The sequence below is a fragment of the Rosa chinensis genome, chromosome 5 (assembly GCF_002994745.2).
Source record: "Rosa chinensis cultivar Old Blush chromosome 5, RchiOBHm-V2, whole genome shotgun sequence".
NCBI classification, from domain to species: Eukaryota; Viridiplantae; Streptophyta; class Magnoliopsida; order Rosales; family Rosaceae; genus Rosa; species Rosa chinensis.
In genome coordinates this window covers 4861912-4878093 of record NC_037092.1, presented here as the reverse complement: position 1 = coordinate 4878093, position 16182 = coordinate 4861912, and the positions used below count along the sequence as shown (strand labels likewise).

General features: G+C 37.9%; 2 protein-coding genes and 1 long non-coding RNA gene across 4 annotated transcripts; 2 read left to right on the top strand and 1 right to left on the bottom strand.

Annotated features, from left to right (window-relative positions):
- Positions 1-251: 251 nt before the first annotated feature.
- LOC121049366 lies at positions 252-14493 on the bottom strand. Of its 2 annotated transcripts, none has more exons than XR_005799722.1 (5): positions 13741-14493; positions 10678-10759; positions 6355-8305; positions 4802-6230; positions 252-718 (listed from the first exon to the last, which is right to left on the bottom strand). It is a non-coding gene; the product is annotated as an uncharacterized LOC121049366 (long non-coding RNA). The 2 variants fall into 2 exon arrangements; XR_005799723.1 differs by lacking the exon at positions 6355-8305 and having other exon boundaries at positions 4802-5749; positions 6134-6230; positions 13741-14489.
- LOC121049365 lies at positions 615-1622 on the top strand. The gene is made up of 2 exons (XM_040506243.1): positions 615-770; positions 867-1622. The coding sequence occupies exons 1-2, from the start codon at positions 615-617 to the stop codon at positions 1185-1187; spliced, it is 477 nt and encodes a 158-aa protein (XP_040362177.1). The 3' UTR covers positions 1188-1622.
- On the top strand, positions 11346-13555 carry LOC112165281 (polyphenol oxidase latent form, chloroplastic). Its single transcript, XM_024301765.2, has one exon. It carries the CDS (start codon positions 11536-11538, stop codon positions 13291-13293), a length of 1758 nt encoding a protein of 585 aa, XP_024157533.1. The 5' UTR covers positions 11346-11535; the 3' UTR covers positions 13294-13555.
- Positions 14494-16182: the final 1689 nt, after the last annotated feature.

The window sequence follows — 16182 nt, the reverse complement described above, 5'->3', positions numbered from 1 at the left end:
ATTCAGTTTTGTATCATGAATTATTCTAACTTGTTCTGATAATTTATTAATTTGTCTCAGGATGTTGAAACCGAAATCATTATTGATGAAGAAGATTGGGAATAAGCCATCTGCCAAAAATGTTACAACAGAGTTGCAACTAGAGCATCCCCCGCAACAACAGAAAAAGCAGCCACAACAATCAGGAAAGAGACTGCCACAACCAGCAAAGAGACAACCACAACAACCAGCAAAGAGACTACCATAACAACTAGGAAAGAGGCAGCCACAACCACCACAGTTGCAACAACCTGAGCCATCACAGCAGCAACAACCACAACCACCATTACATTCTAGTGAAAGTAAGTTACTTGGATTGTGATAACACTAACAACACATTTAATATAAATAAATCTACATAGCTTGTCTATGAGCCATGATTCATATTTTAGATATATGAATTGGAATATAGGTCTATTCATTGTATGATCTTCTGACTAAACTTTATTTTCTTAACAATACCTCTAGGTGCTGATCATGACATGTCCTCTAAGGGGAAAAAGACACGTGGCGTTACAAAGGGGATAGGAACTCATGATATTGTCACTGCTTCTAATGAGAGGATTCTGATTCAAATGAATGAGGATCAAAAGCTCCCAAATGGTGTCCAAGCTAATTCTAGGTTTGTTTCAGAAATTGGGTCTCGAACACGTTCCTTAGCCCCACTTCATGTCAAAACCTGGAAGGAGGTTACACTAGAAGTTAAAGACGAAATCAAAAAGGGGTTGTTGGTGAGTGATATAATTTACTTAACTTGGAATTGATTATAATGTTACATTTACAATTATTTATTAGACTAAGCTCTTCTTGATTTACTGTAATTTTAGCATAAATTTGATGTCAATTTCAAAGAAGCTGGCATTGCAAAATTTGTTGAAGACAAGATGAATAACACATTCAGATCATGGAAGGGAAAATTGCACAAGCACTTCAAAAAATATGCTGATGACATTGATTTTGCAAGGGCTCACCCCCCTACTGAGAAAGTGTTTGGTGACAGGGACATAAGTGATTGGGAGTGGTTGTGTGATAATTTGTACACGGATCAAGCGTATCATGTATTAAAATGTACACTGATTTGTATTGTTGAAGTTGCTTGCATAGTGTATATTATTCAAATGTATTTTCTGTTAGGACCATATGCTTAAAAGTTCAAGAAGACTAACGTCAGGTGAATTTTAAGAATGAAATGATACTCTAATGATTGGTTCTTTTCACACACATGCAGAACCGTTGTAGGATCAATACTATTAATAGGAACAAGAAAATTTATAATCACTGTGGTGGTTCACGCCCTTTCACAAAACATATGGAAGCCGAAGAACAGGTAAATATCTGGTATTCTTTAAATTTAGTTGCTGATCTCCATTATTAGATATATCTGTCGAATTAATTTGTTTCATTTGCTGTGAAAACTTATCCATTAATTTGTTCAATCTTGGTGACATATAAAACAATAATATAGAAATATGATGAGGAGCTTCAGAACAAATGGCGGACTATTTTTGTGCAGTTCTTATTTACATACTAGACTTCTTCTCATATACCATTAATTATATTGGCTTTCAATTGCTTTATTATGGTCAAATGTAGAAGGGTAAAAACGTGACCTTTATTGAGAATTGGAGTCTCATGCATCAACATAGAGGCAACAATGGTGGTGTTTGGATCAATGAAGAAGCAGAGAAGACAGGGGTAAGAGTTATATGTTATAGTTTTTGTATTGAAACACTAACATCATAGATTAAATATCTAATAAATTTTTCATTATATGTAGAAAAATCTGATTGTAGAGTTGATCAAAACCAAGCAACAGATGGCTGATTCTGAGGGTACCCCACTTGAAGATGTTATAGTGCCTATCCCAATGCAATTAGATATCTTGGCTAAAGAGCTCGGGACTATGAAGGGTAAGACCATTCAAGGTGTGGGTTATGGTCTTAGAAAAGACACATTATGTCCTTCAATCCCTGCATCCACTTCAAACCCAACAAATGCTCAACTTATGAGGTACATTGTTTTATTAGAAGAGCGACTTGCTTCGCTTGAGGGTGAGAGACAACCTTCTACACATGATGTGGATGAAGAGGGAGTCGAGGATGGTAATGTGGATGAGGAGAATGATGAGGATGTGGAGAATGATGAGGATAAGGATTTGGATGTGCTTTAGGTCTCGATATCCTCATTAGTTTTTTGCAAGTTATATTTTGGATGCACAAATGAAGGCATGATACTTTCAGATGCCTATAGATCCCTTAGTTTAGGGCTTTTGCAGGTTTTTGGGTCTTTGATATCCTTATTAGTTTTTGGCAGGATACATGTTGAATGTAAAATGATGCCTGCAGATTTAAAATGCATCCAACACTTGACCTATAACTTTTCAAGTTCTTTTTTGTAAAGTACTGGCTGATAAGCATGTCAATATATATTTATGCTACCATTGCTACGTAGTACTAGCTTCTTGTGGTAAAGTGTTGCTAATTATAGCTATTGATTTAAAATTAATCTTCATACTATAAATTAGTCACAAAACCATCTGTTCGTCACCCAATCCCAAAACAAAAAATTAATACATTATAAACAGACACGAAATTAATTTGTCACCAACAATATTGCATTTGACAGGTAAAAAGAATTTTGGCGCCACATTTTAAAAATGATTTAAATAGTGACGAACTTTTTTCGTCACCAATAAAGTCAATTTTGGCGGTAAAAACAAATTTGGCGCAAAAAGAAAAAATAATAAGATTTGAAAAAGAATGGGTGACAAAATATCAACGATTGGGTGACAAGCTTATTTCGTCACCTAAACCTATTTTGGTGACGAACTTAGCATTTCGTCACTCAATAGAATCGGTCACGCACTATGGGTGACGAAATTGGTGACGAACCTTTTTTGTCACTCATGATTTTGGGTGATGAAATTTTAAGAATGGGTGACAAAAGTGGTTTGTCACTCATTGGGTAAATTCTAGTAGTGTATGCACCTTGAAGCATGTATCCACAGTGTGCCCCTGATAGGAGCACAAAGTGTGATGTTTTTAAAATGTATTTTCCCTCATTTGGCTAAGTTATTCTCTTGAAATTAATAATTATAATATAGTTTATGTTTTTAGGTACTTCATGGTCGAAAATGGAGAAAAGAGGTGAAAAAGAGAATAAATGAGCATAAATTAAGGACAAGTCATTTTAGAAACTTTCCTCTTTCATTTTAGGAAATATTTCCTATTTTGTTTTAGGAAACTTTCTCCATTTGAACTTTTCTAATTCTGATTTTCCTATTTTAATGAGAGTCCATTCCATTGAAAACTCTTGACTGATGAAATCAAGGAAAACTTAAAAGAGAGGAAAACTTGCATAAATCAAGAAGAATTTGAGGAGATAAAATGGAGTGTTTATAGTCAATATTTATTCCTAATTATCTTATTTTCTATTGATTATAACACGAATTAAATTCTGATTTTTCTTGATTGTAGGAGTTTATTGTGTGCACAATTCTTGGAAGAAATTAGTGCAATTCAAAGGAGAGGAATAAGGGATGTATCTGGTCACTATTCAAGGAAAAGAAGGAGCATTGCATGATTAACTCTAGATATTTCTAGGGAATATATCAAGGGAAAAGAGATCAGAAAAATCAAGACTTTGTCATGAGAAAATCAAGCAAATTTGGAGGAGAAATCACCTCTAGAAGATTGGCCATGATTGCATCACAATAGAGGAGAATTCCACTATAAATAGCAGCCATTCTCTACTCCAAAATCATCACTTCCTGACCAAGATCACTTCCTAGCCTATCATTAATTTCCTAGCTGAAAACTATTCCATAGCTCTGCCCAATTCACTTCTCAAACCTCCATCACTACAAGACCGTGACCACCATCCTTCCATCAATCTACGAGTTCTTAGGCGCTAAGTCAAGGACGCTCCACCATACCAGAGACAAGTTCATCACCTTGTTGCCAAGCCGCTAAGGAAAGCTTCAAAGTGTAACTATGACTCTGCTTACAATCTTTGTTTCGGTTTTGTTTGTTTGGATTTGTGAGTTGTGTAATTGGAGACATGAAATTTTCAAAATATTTTTATTAATATTTTTGAGATTTTCAGTTTATTATTGAGTTAATTTCAAGAATTCTTTTATGATGCATGTTACAATCTTGTGCCTTTTTATGTGTTTAGGTAATTTTCAGAGTTAGATTAATAAGTTTGCATGCTAGAATAACGGTGAGAGTTCTTGTGTATTTGCTTAATTTGCCAAGATCAATTGTTATTTGTTAAGGCGCTAAGTTAAACAAGTAGCAATTAGTTCTAAAAAGTGATAAAAATCATGTTTCAATGGTTAAACAATTCTGGAAATTACGTATTAAATTCTATGTCTAATGGTTAATTTGCACGTGTGAGTTGATTCGAGGATTAGATAATACTACTAGTTAAGAGAATTATGCTAAGTGTTTTCAAAAATTAATAATATTGGGCTTGGTAAAGACTTTTCTGATCCAAGCCCACATTAGAACGAATTAGATAAATGGATTGATCCGTTAAAGCTTTTCATTTGGGCTCTTATCTAGGCATTTATGATGGGTACGTTTTTGTAGCATGTTGAAATGAATTTTCTTTTTTTACACTTAGTAATTTTCGAGTGGTAGTGGTCTAGGTTACAGAAGTCGATCATTGTAGATAATTTTATTTGTTTTGTTTTTATTTTAAGTAGATTAGAAACCAAATCTCAAAACCCCGCATTTTATTCTTTTATTTGTTAACTGACCTTTTTGTGTAGGTGTACCCTACAATTCCCGGACTGAACGATCCCTGCTTATCCTGTACTGACAACTATATTTTGCAGGGTTAAATTGTGAGACTATTTCAGCCGCATCAGCCCTTTTTTCCCACACACTTTACACTCAACCCCAGTCACACTATTTCTTCCATTCTTTATGTTTCCAACATTTCTATTGTTCCAGGAACTACTTTCTTGTCCTGTGGGTTTTGATTCTTCTCCACAAGCTATTAGAGCATTCATGGTGGAGTGAAGCGAGAAACTGCCTTCAATGAGTCTTTCTGCAGCAAGTAACTGAGATCTTAAATCACGAAGTGTGATTTGAGTTTCTCTGCTCTCAATAACTGTTCTTACAATCATGTATTCCTCTGGAAGACCATTTAAGATCACAATGATGATATCCTCTTCCGGAACACTTACTCTAACAATAGAAGTTGGTCACGAGCATTCTTAGCTTTCTGCAGGTATCTTTCAATGGAATCACCACCTTTCCTCATAGTCTGTAATTCAGTCTTAAGTTGCATGATGCTCACTCTTGAAGCAGCAGAAAAACGCTTTTGGAGAGCAAGCCAAGCCTGTCTTGATGTTTTGCAACCAATGATCGCATCTACAATATCCTCATCCAAAGTAGCCATAAGCAAACTCCTGAGAGCCATGTCAGTTTGTTTCCAAGCCTTATAAGCAGCTGTTTCTTCACCAGTAACTTCCCTTTCAGTAGTAAGCACATAGCGTGGAGGAGTTATTTATGTACCATCATAATAACCAAAGAGTCCATTTCCAGCTAGAGTTGACTGAAACTGAAAGCTCCACTTGATAAAGTTTCTTTCACCAAGTCGAATGGTAATGACACTCAACAATGAGTATACATCAGCATGAGTAAGTCCAGAGGCTCTTTGAGATGCCATAACCATGAATATATTCTCAAGAAACTCACTTCTTTCAAAGCAAAATATGGACAACAGTTAGCACAATGTTCTTCACCACACAGTATAAAGATTTCTTCAGACAAGTACTTTATGCTTGTATGAAGCTCGATTTTCTCTCAATTTTCATCACAATGATGCTCAAAATTTGTTTATACTCATAAAGATCACAAATCACAAGCTAATTTTACTCAATTTTTTTTTTTCTCAAGCTATTGTTTACTCAAATCTTCACGTTATTTCACTCTAATCACAACGCACAACTCAATCAATATAATTTTGCTCAAGAAATGATGTTTGCTTCAGTAAACCAGCAAGTTCATACTGTGTGACTCACAAATATAGCACAACGTACACAGATCTGACATTTTGAGAGGCAAGAACGAGTACGGTTCACCTGGAAATTCAATCGAACACTTGAGATGCTAAAAAATTAGTGATTCACAAGCTACTGAACTGGATCCAAGCCTTGAAGACGATCAGAGCTCCAATTGCTGTAAGAACAATCAAGAAAAACAGCTAGATTTGAGAATACAAAATGAGCAAAGTACACTCTTTCACAATTAAGAGATGCGGAAGCAAGATTCAAAGATCCAGGATCTATGGTTGCTCTGATACCATGATAGCCATGGCAGACAAGCAGAGCTAGGGTTTCGTAGAGAGGAAGAAGATGAAAGAGAAGAGGATACTTGAGAGAAAATGTTGCTAACTGTTTCTGTTACTTTTCTCAAATGAACAAAACGTACAAAATGAAGAGAGAGCTCAGCTATTTATACAACATGATTGGCCTAACCGACTAGCTAACTAATCATGCTAATTAACCATGGCTAACTAATTAGCAACTAATCAAACTAATCAATACAGCTAACTAGCTAACTGGCTAATCAATACAGCTAACTAGCTAACTGGTGCACTGACACATGTCCACAAGCAAACGAGGACTCCAGGACTTCAGGATACATCACTTAACAACAATAACCACGGATCCGAAGAGAATCCTGATCAAAACCCGGTCCATTTAGAGGTCTACCTCTACCAGAACACCCATAGAGGAAAGATCACATTGGGATTGCCTTAAAACTTGAACAAGTAGCAAACAGTCAGTTTCGAGAAGATGTTGTAAAGTAGCTAACTTTACAGCTTCAGCCAAGGGTTGAATCTCAGCATGGAAAGGGGACATAACTTGAATCAAAGGCCCAGCAGCTCCGACTATAAAGGAACCAGCACAAGTGCGAGCCACAACACCACAAGCTCCTCTTCTAGTATCCGGAGAATAAAAGCCGCATCACCGTTGTATTTAACCCAGCTAAGCTCAAGTGGAGACCAATCAGACCATCTTTCAACCCCCCTCTTTTGAGTCAAAGCACTATTATTAGCTTTTGTAAATTCCTTAAACCAACGCATGGTTAACAACACTACTTCAGAAAGATGTTGACAAGCACTCTCCCATAGTTTGGAATTGCGGTTCTTCCAAATGGCCCAAATCAACATCAGGAGTTGAGCAAATTGCTCACGAGAGAGGGTCCTGGAGAACTCAAAGCCATTCATTCAAAGGGGTGGCTGGCATTACATTCAATTGGGCCATTATTTCTCTTGGACAGGTAAATACTATGTAATTAAAGTTCAGGACTATATATTCCTTCTCGTTATTTTACTTCTATATCTTTACTACGCTGATATCATTTCCGTGCCGTCTATGTCTGTATGCGCATGTATACCTTAAAAAAAACATGCGCATATGTATAGGGGTTTTGGAATTCAGAATTGACTTGGAATCTTTTCAGAGTCATTGAATGCTTATCTCTACCACGTGTTAATGATCATTGACGTTTTGTTTGCTAATTGCTATGACTCACCATCGATCCATCTTCATCTACCACGTGACTCACCTAACAAATTGCACGTTGTTGTTGATGCCCTCGGATCACTATCACTATTCACAACTGTTCACTCGGGATTATTAAATGACGATTATGCCCTCGGCTTCTAATTCAAATTACAATTCTGCTATATTTTTTTTTTTTTTTTAAATGAGAACAATTATGTTTTGTATTTGTAAATTTCTACAAATCATGTAAAAAATTTATTTTGTGTTGTATCCCATTTGTTGTTAATCTATTATTAACAACAAAACAAATTATATTCTAAGTAGAGCCGATATTTTTTAGATTACGAGTATTCATCTATTACATATAAAATTTGAAAAAAAAAAAAAAAAAACCCGCAGCTAGCATCGAGCGAGCCAATTTGCCAGTCTTATCAATTAAGAAATAAAATAGAATTATGGTTTTTACCTATTCAGAAGTAAAGAGATAGCACTTGGTCATAGGGAGAACAGCACAATGAGTCGTCAAACGACTTCGCTTCTCTTCATTTATATACCAAGTTCAAAAAGTAGATAACGGGTTCCACATTTTTGTTAAAAAGAAATCATGAGCTGCTTAGACGTACATGAGTTGCATTGAACGATGTCCCACTTACGGCTGCGAAAGTAGTAGTAAATTTGAGAATTGAGAGGTGTTCTTATTCCGATCCCTTGATAACGTGCATGGGGTGCGAATTTCAAAACCTGTTATGTTCAATTTTATGCATTCAATCGGATTAGGATTTTTAATTATGTCTCTTGGAGAAGATTAATTAGTACGGTGGAATAATAGGATTTTCAAAACCTATTATGTTCCCACGTCTAAATATGTGTGTGTATCTTTTTTCTTATATAACATTAATGCAGGCACCCATGGATTCTTTCATCAATGAAAACTAAGAAAATTCGTCAAGACTCCTAGAACAATAATTATATAGTGTTTATATAGATTATAGAACAAAACAGAATTAAATTAGCGACAAGAATATACAAATATGGCTGCCTGCTCAAGCTATATTGTCTTCTATTTGCTTTCTGCTTCAGCTTTTGCTTTTGCTTACGTCTTACATAGTGTGGGGAGTGTGATATATATTCTCCTTGTCATAAGGTTAAGGCTAAGTGATTGATGATTCATATCTTTCGTAAACACGTACGCACATTAATATGCACGAGGGCTGAAGAAGTGAAGAGGAACAATCATATTAATGCCAAAATACTACATTTATAATACGGCTCCGTCCCGGACCTCCACTTTCCTTTTACTTCGCAACAGAGATCGATTATATTCATCATTATCGATCTGAACTTTCACATAAATATCCACCGTAGTTGGTATATATGTAATGATAATGTAACCCTAATTTGATTATTGAGAAAATATTTCAAACAGTATCCGAACTTAGACCGACTCCTAACTTCAGTACCCGACTATGCAAAACTATCACTTTGGTACCCCAAGTTTGAAGCCCGACCCAACAACGGTACACGCCGTCCATAACAGTGTTAAGAGCGCAGCCACGTGGCAATACCTGAAGGGTAATTGGGTCATTTCGTTACCCATCTATCTCCTTCGCCTATTATCTGCGCAGCCACCCATCTACCTCACCACACCCATTTTCTTCCTTCACAAAAACAGCAGCCAATCAACCTCTTCCTCACTCTCATTCTCTCTAGCTTCGAACACACCACCACCTCCTCATTCCTCACTCAAATTTCATCAATTCCTCATCCTCATGCCGTACCAAGTGCGGATCACTCCCTCCGGCGACCTCGAAACAGTCGGCCGCTACGACTTCGAAACCAAACTCGGGTCCACAATGATGCACGACTTCGCCATCACAGAAAACTTAGTCGTGATTCCCGACTAGCAGGTGGTGTTCAAGCTTCAGGAGATGATCACCGATCTACGAGAAGAACAAGAAATCTAGGTTCGGAATTCTGATGGCCAATAGAAAACCCAGACCTTGTTGGGCGGGAGTGCAGAGGAGGGAGGGGATGACTAGCTTGAATTAGGTGGAATTTCCGGAGAATGAGAGAAGTGAAAAGCAGAGATAAAATAAGCCATAATCATCGAAAAGAAACAAACCATAATCATTCATGAAACGGGAGAAAGAGTACGGGAAATTCACCGTCCAGATAACACCAATGCCATCTTGCTGAAAAGAGAAAAAAATGCACAAGAGATAACACCAAAATCAGAAGGTCCACAATCTTCACCAAACTCAATCCATGGCTGCCTCATCCTCTCTCTGCAACTTCCTCTCCTTCCTGACACCCTCAAAGCCCCCATCACAATCCTAACCCCCACCATCCCATCTCCATCTCTCCCAAGCCCAAAAGCCCAGAGACGTCTTCGTCCCTCTAGTGGCCCAACCTGGTCCCTCTTTCTCTTCTTCCTCTCTTCTGAATTGGAGTCCGTGATGAATCCAATTCCAACTCATTTCTATTCCAATTCCATACCCGAATAACGATGCCCCATCAAAATCAAATGATCTAGGCTTTCTGATTGGGACAAACCCAAGTACATACATTTTATATGAAGAGGGTTTTCCACGATTTCCTTCATTATGATTAGAAACGAGAGAGAAAAAGAGTGAGGCAGAAAGTAAGAGATTCAGAAGGGAACGAGAATTAGAGAAGCAGAAATTAAACCATGGTTAGAGTAGAGACGAGTTGCTAAGAGAGAGAAGAACGAAAAAAGCTTGAGAGAGAGAGAGAAGGAAAAAAAAAAAAGCTTAGTGAAAAGAAAAAAAATAATGAATTAAAATATGAAAGGACGAAAATACCCTTCAAAATATGCCACGTGGTTAGCTAGTTAACGCCGTCATGGACGGCGTGTACCATTGTTGGGTCGGGCTTCAAACTTGGGGTACCAAAGTGATAGTTTTGCATAGTCGGGTACTGAAGTTAGGAGTCGGTCTAAGTTCGGGTACTGTTTGAAATATTTTCTCTTGATTATTTATTGAAAGTGCATTTATTAAACGAAATCACAGCGAAATACTAGATGTAAACAACATAGAGCAAAAAGAAACCATACTTGAAAAAAAAATACACAAAAGAAGAATCAGAGAACTTACCTAGCTAGAAGTGAAGATTTCGTACCCAACTAACTCACCAAAACTCACGGGTAAACACACTCCATGACATGTGTATATGCACCTACCAAAGCATGCATTAATCAAAGCAACGGAGGATTAAAAATATAAAAAAAACAAGAATATTCAGGATCACAACCTCTTCAAGACTTGCTTGTACAAGGTGAGATTAATTGAATATGATAGACAAAACATCATTCAAATAAAAAGATATTTAAAGGAACAATCTCAATCATGATTAGGTTTTTTAGCAATGCTTAGTTGGGTCTTAAAGACTTAATCAAACCATCCGAAGTCTTTCTTATTTCATATGCTTATATCACCCATTAATGTTGTGTCATGATCGAAATTAATGGTTTATTAATTGAATCTTCCATGAAAGATTATCTAAAAAAGGGTAGATAAATTGCACCAAACAAATCATATCTTATCAAAATGAATTTTAAAAATTTAGATCGAGACATGTACATTTTTCTATTACACTGGACGTACGTCACTAATAAAAGCACTAAACTATAATGATTTTGTGTTTGTTTTGTAATTACACTTAAACTTCGACGGTGATAGATATTCGATCAGTTCTCAACGTGTTTTAATTCCACTGCAAGTCTCATTTCTATTTTGTTTGTAACCATACTCGATCTTTTGGATTAAATGGAGTTGTTGTTAAGGAAACAGTAAGAAAGCCGACTGGGGTAGAATTCTTGCAACAATCGCTGTTCTTTCACTTTGTTAATTCAAATTCACTGTTGACCATAGGTCCCAAGCACAGCTGATTGGCCATTATAAAAGCTGAGATATGTGGTATTCATTGTTGCAACAAAAGCAAGACCCATAGCCATGTCTTCTCCTCCTCTACCACCCACTGCTACAATCTTTTGCCCCAACTCCACTTCACTAGCCTTCATCACTTCTTTCACTCCCTTCTTCCCCAAGAAATCCCAAAGGTCTTCCTTAATTACAAAACCTAAGCAAGGCTTTGTATGCAAGGCAACAAACAACAATGACCAAAATCAAGATGCTATGGGAAAATTGGACAGGAGAAATATGCTCATCGGTTTGGGTGCTGGCGGGCTATACGGCACGGTGGGTCTTGAAACCAATCCGTTTGCATTTGCCGCACCTGTGCCACCGCCGGACTTAGCCACGTGCGGTCCGGCGGACAAGCCTGATGGTTCAACTATCGATTGCTGCCCGCCAAACACCACCACAATCATTGACTTCAAGCTACCCGACCCGGGTCCATTGCGCACCAGGCTCGCTTGTCAGGATGTCGCAAAAGACCCCGTTTACTTGGCAAAATATAAAAAGGCCGTCGAGCTCATGCGGGCCCTTCCCGAAGACGACCCACGAAGCCTGGCCCAGCAGGCCATGGTCCACTGTTCGTATTGCGACGGTGGGTATCCAATGGCCGGGTTTTCCGACCTCGAAATCCAAGTCCACTTCTGTTGGCTCTTCTTCCCTTTCCACCGTTGGTATCTCTACTTCTACGAGAAGATCATGGGCAAGCTCATCGACGACCCCACTTTCGCTCTTCCATTCTGGAACTGGGACGCTCCGGCCGGTATGTACATGCCGTCTATTTTTACCGACACCACCTCCTCTCTGTACGACCAATACCGAAACGCAGCGCATCAACCCCCGAAGCTTCTAGACCTCAATTATGGTGGCACCGACGATGACACCGATGACAAGACTAGAATCAAGGAGAACCTCACCACCATGTACCAACAAATGGTCTCTAAGGCCACTTCTCACCGCCTCTTCTTCGGTGAGCCCTACAGTGCCGGCGACGAGCCGAACCCCGGCGCCGGAAACATCGAGAGTATTCCACATAACAACATCCATCTCTGGTCGGGAGATCCTACTCAGACTAATGGGGAGGACATGGGAGCTTTCTACTCAGCAGGGAGGGATCCTCTGTTTTACTCTCACCATGCCAACGTAGACCGCATGTGGTCTATCTACAAAGCGCGAGGTGGGACTGATATCACCAAAACTGATTGGCTTAACACCGAGTTTTTGTTCTACGACGAGAACAAGAATCTGGTCAGAGTCAAAGTCCGTGACTCGCTGGACGAGTTGAAACTCGGGTACAAGTACCAGGACGTGGAGATCCCGTGGCTGAAGTCGAAGCCTACGGCAAGGAAGTCGAAGAATAAAAGGAAGGCGACGGTTTCCTCCGCGGATTTGACTACGAAGTTTCCGGCGACGTTGAGTGAGACTATTAGTGTTGAGGTGGCGCGGCCTTCGGTGGCGAAGAGGACAACGGCGGAGAAGGCGAAGGAGGAGGAGGTGTTGGTGATCAGTGGTATCGAGTTCCCTGGAAGCAAGATGTTGAAGTTTGATGTGTATGTGAATGATGATGCGGATGTGCTGAGCGGGAAGGACAAGGCGGAGTTTGCCGGGAGTTTTGTGCACGTGCCGCATAGGGCGAAGAAGAATATCAAGACGAACTTGAGGTTGGGGTTAACGAATTTGCTGGCGGATTTGGGGGCGGAGGAGGATAGTAGTGTGGTGGTGACGTTGGTGCCGAAGTTTGGGAAAGGGCCTATCACCATTGGTGGGTTGAAGATCGAGCTTATTACTACCACCTGATCGTGTTTAATTGTTGATCGTGCGTGCATGGGTTGTACTCTTGAGTTGCAAAACAGAGGATCCCTCCCTGCTGAGTAGAAAGCTCCCATGTGATGAATGTTTTCTACCATGTGATGAATGTTTTTTGTTTCTTGTGTTGCAACTTGTAATTGACCCATAACACCGCTGCTCGTTTTTCCACCATATATAAAACATAAAGTTTATCGTTGATTATGTAATTTTATATGCAAAAGATAATAGAGATTCTACAATAATATCATAATTTTTGGAGCACATGATAAAATTTTGTGATACATAAATAAGTATCGTATAGATAAATAATGCCAGAATAAATTGGGTACTAATATTGAGGATGATGAGTGCTTGAGTAGTACTGCCTCACTATTGATGCAACTACTTCACACTTGAGCCCTCTTCTTGTGAGACTAGCTAGTTAAGAAGACGTACCTCCTGGCGGTGCTCATCATTTGCTTGCATCAAGTCATCCAAGAATGCGATATTAAGTGCACTCAAAGCAAAGAAAACTGTTAGCAGGATCTTCTGGTTGTTTTTAATCTCAGTGTTTTATAGATAAAACGAGCTTATTCAGTACATGATTATGCTATATTGTAGTACAGCTTGAAGAGATAGTACGTACTTGCAGTACACTTTCAATTCTTCCTTTAGAGATCAACGTGGGCCAGACTGTATATCATTGGTATTTCTAAGAGGCCTTTGGACTCCGACATATGCAACAGTTCTTAAAGTTCCTGTCCAAGCCCGTGTGATGGGTAGCATCAGTTTCAAAGTTTCCATTATTTTTCATATCTTCTAGCTAGACAATAATATAAGAAAAAGAAACCCAAAATTGTTTCTAACTATGTGAGTAGAAACCACACTCCAAAATAATGTAAAAAGAAAGAGAAAACTTATACTGTACACACATGTATGACATAGCTAGACAAATAGTCTGATAGTGTGTAAGGCATAATTAACCTTCTTCTGTCATCACTAACCGTTATATCTCCATGTGAATGCGCATATATATATATATATATATATATATAGACACACACTCACATACGTGTGTGTATAGCAGAATACACTACAACTTGTCAAATACAAAGCCAACAACTCTTTTGACTTGAGCATCGATGAAAGACTGTTGTAACCCAAGGATTTAGTTTCCCACATTGCTTGCTTCTCAATCTAGGATTCTATTTCTACGCTGGTTTCACATGGTCTTATGTCTTTTTCTTTTTTCTTTTTAGAAACTAGTCTTATCCTTAAATATACTTATAGAACATGTTATGAATATAACATGCATGAAGACTAATTCGTGTTTAGACTGGAAAAAATGCAAAATCTAATTGGATTTCGGTAATATTAACTTGTCGTGGAAGAAACAAAAATAAGAAGTAAAATATAAACCAACTACAAGAGCCTAACTTTCTACGAAAATCACTATTAATTAGCTTACCCTACATAATTTTGGACCAATACCAATTAATATGGACGTAGAAGCTTGACTAAGTGAAACAAAGTCAGTGATCATGTCCATTCTTCCCGCTTATATACGATTCGGCAATTATTCACTCTGATTGCCCCGTCAACCTAGCTATCTAATGTTGCAATTTTTCTTCGATTACCCTAGTTTCTAATTTAGACAACGACGTATGGCCTAAAAGTTTAAAGTAAACTTAATTAGCTGGGTTAGTAGATTGATTTGCTTTGTTTCTTAATCTTTGACTAGATTAACTTAACTCGATCCAATTGATTGCTATAAACCTCTTCGTCTTAGTTTGGTATTTTGTGTAATTAAGTGCCACTAGTTACCTTCAACTAGCTGTTTAAACTTAATTAGATGGAGTCCTGGTGCCAACATCAATGCCTGGTGTACGAAACTATGCAATTCAATCTTTCATCATTATAGAATTGACTAAAAATAATATTGAATTATAGGGGGAATGAACCAGGAGGTGGAGGAGAAGGTGGGGGATGAGAAATCCAAAAACTAGCAAACATATTAAATCACATGGGCACATGTGACTTAATTTCTCCTTAAACAAAATTATCACCTTTCTAGATTCAGACCTAGCCTTCTGTACGTATCATATTGAAGTTAATAACAGTACAGATATGGATATCCATATCTATGTAGTTATGAAATAAACTATCCACAACTTGATCAACCTTGCCACTTCGTTATCGTCATCATCAATATCACTAAAGTTAAGAAAACGGAGTCATTTCAAGCAAGGAATAAGGGGATGGGATAACTACTTATTAATGTTTAACTATGGCAACGGGCCAATGGTCATATTCTAAAGGTTTTAGAGGTGGCCATGTTCTGTATGGAAGAAAATGATGGACGAATGCATATGATATTGAAGCAGTCTTCATGATCAGTTTCAATTTTCTACATGTTGTGCAAATTAAACAAACAATTTCCTTCTGGTAGGCATTAGTTTTCTACATGTTGCATAATTGTTTGGTAGGACTAAGCCTCACTCCTAACACAATTTTTAAAAAAAAAAATGAAGAAGAAGAAGAAGAAATAATTGAATTAGAAGAGTTTACGGTAAAAGATACCTCTCGATTTACTAAAAGAGTTTACAGTCCCTTATTATCTCATTCAAAATTATTAGTCTTGATATCACCGGCCGATGATGGTAGTCCACTTTAAAGCTTTGGATATTTAATCAATTTTTGGTATTAATCAAAGACCACTTTCTCCCATCTTATCCTAAAAAAATAAGCACCTCCATCGGATTAAGACGCTAATTAACATTAATTGTCTACAAGACAGAAGATTCGTTGTCAGCTCGTATATATTAAATATCCCCCACGTGGCGCAAGCCTTGGTCGTAATTTTATATCATTCTTTGTCAACCAGATCAAGCTGCAACT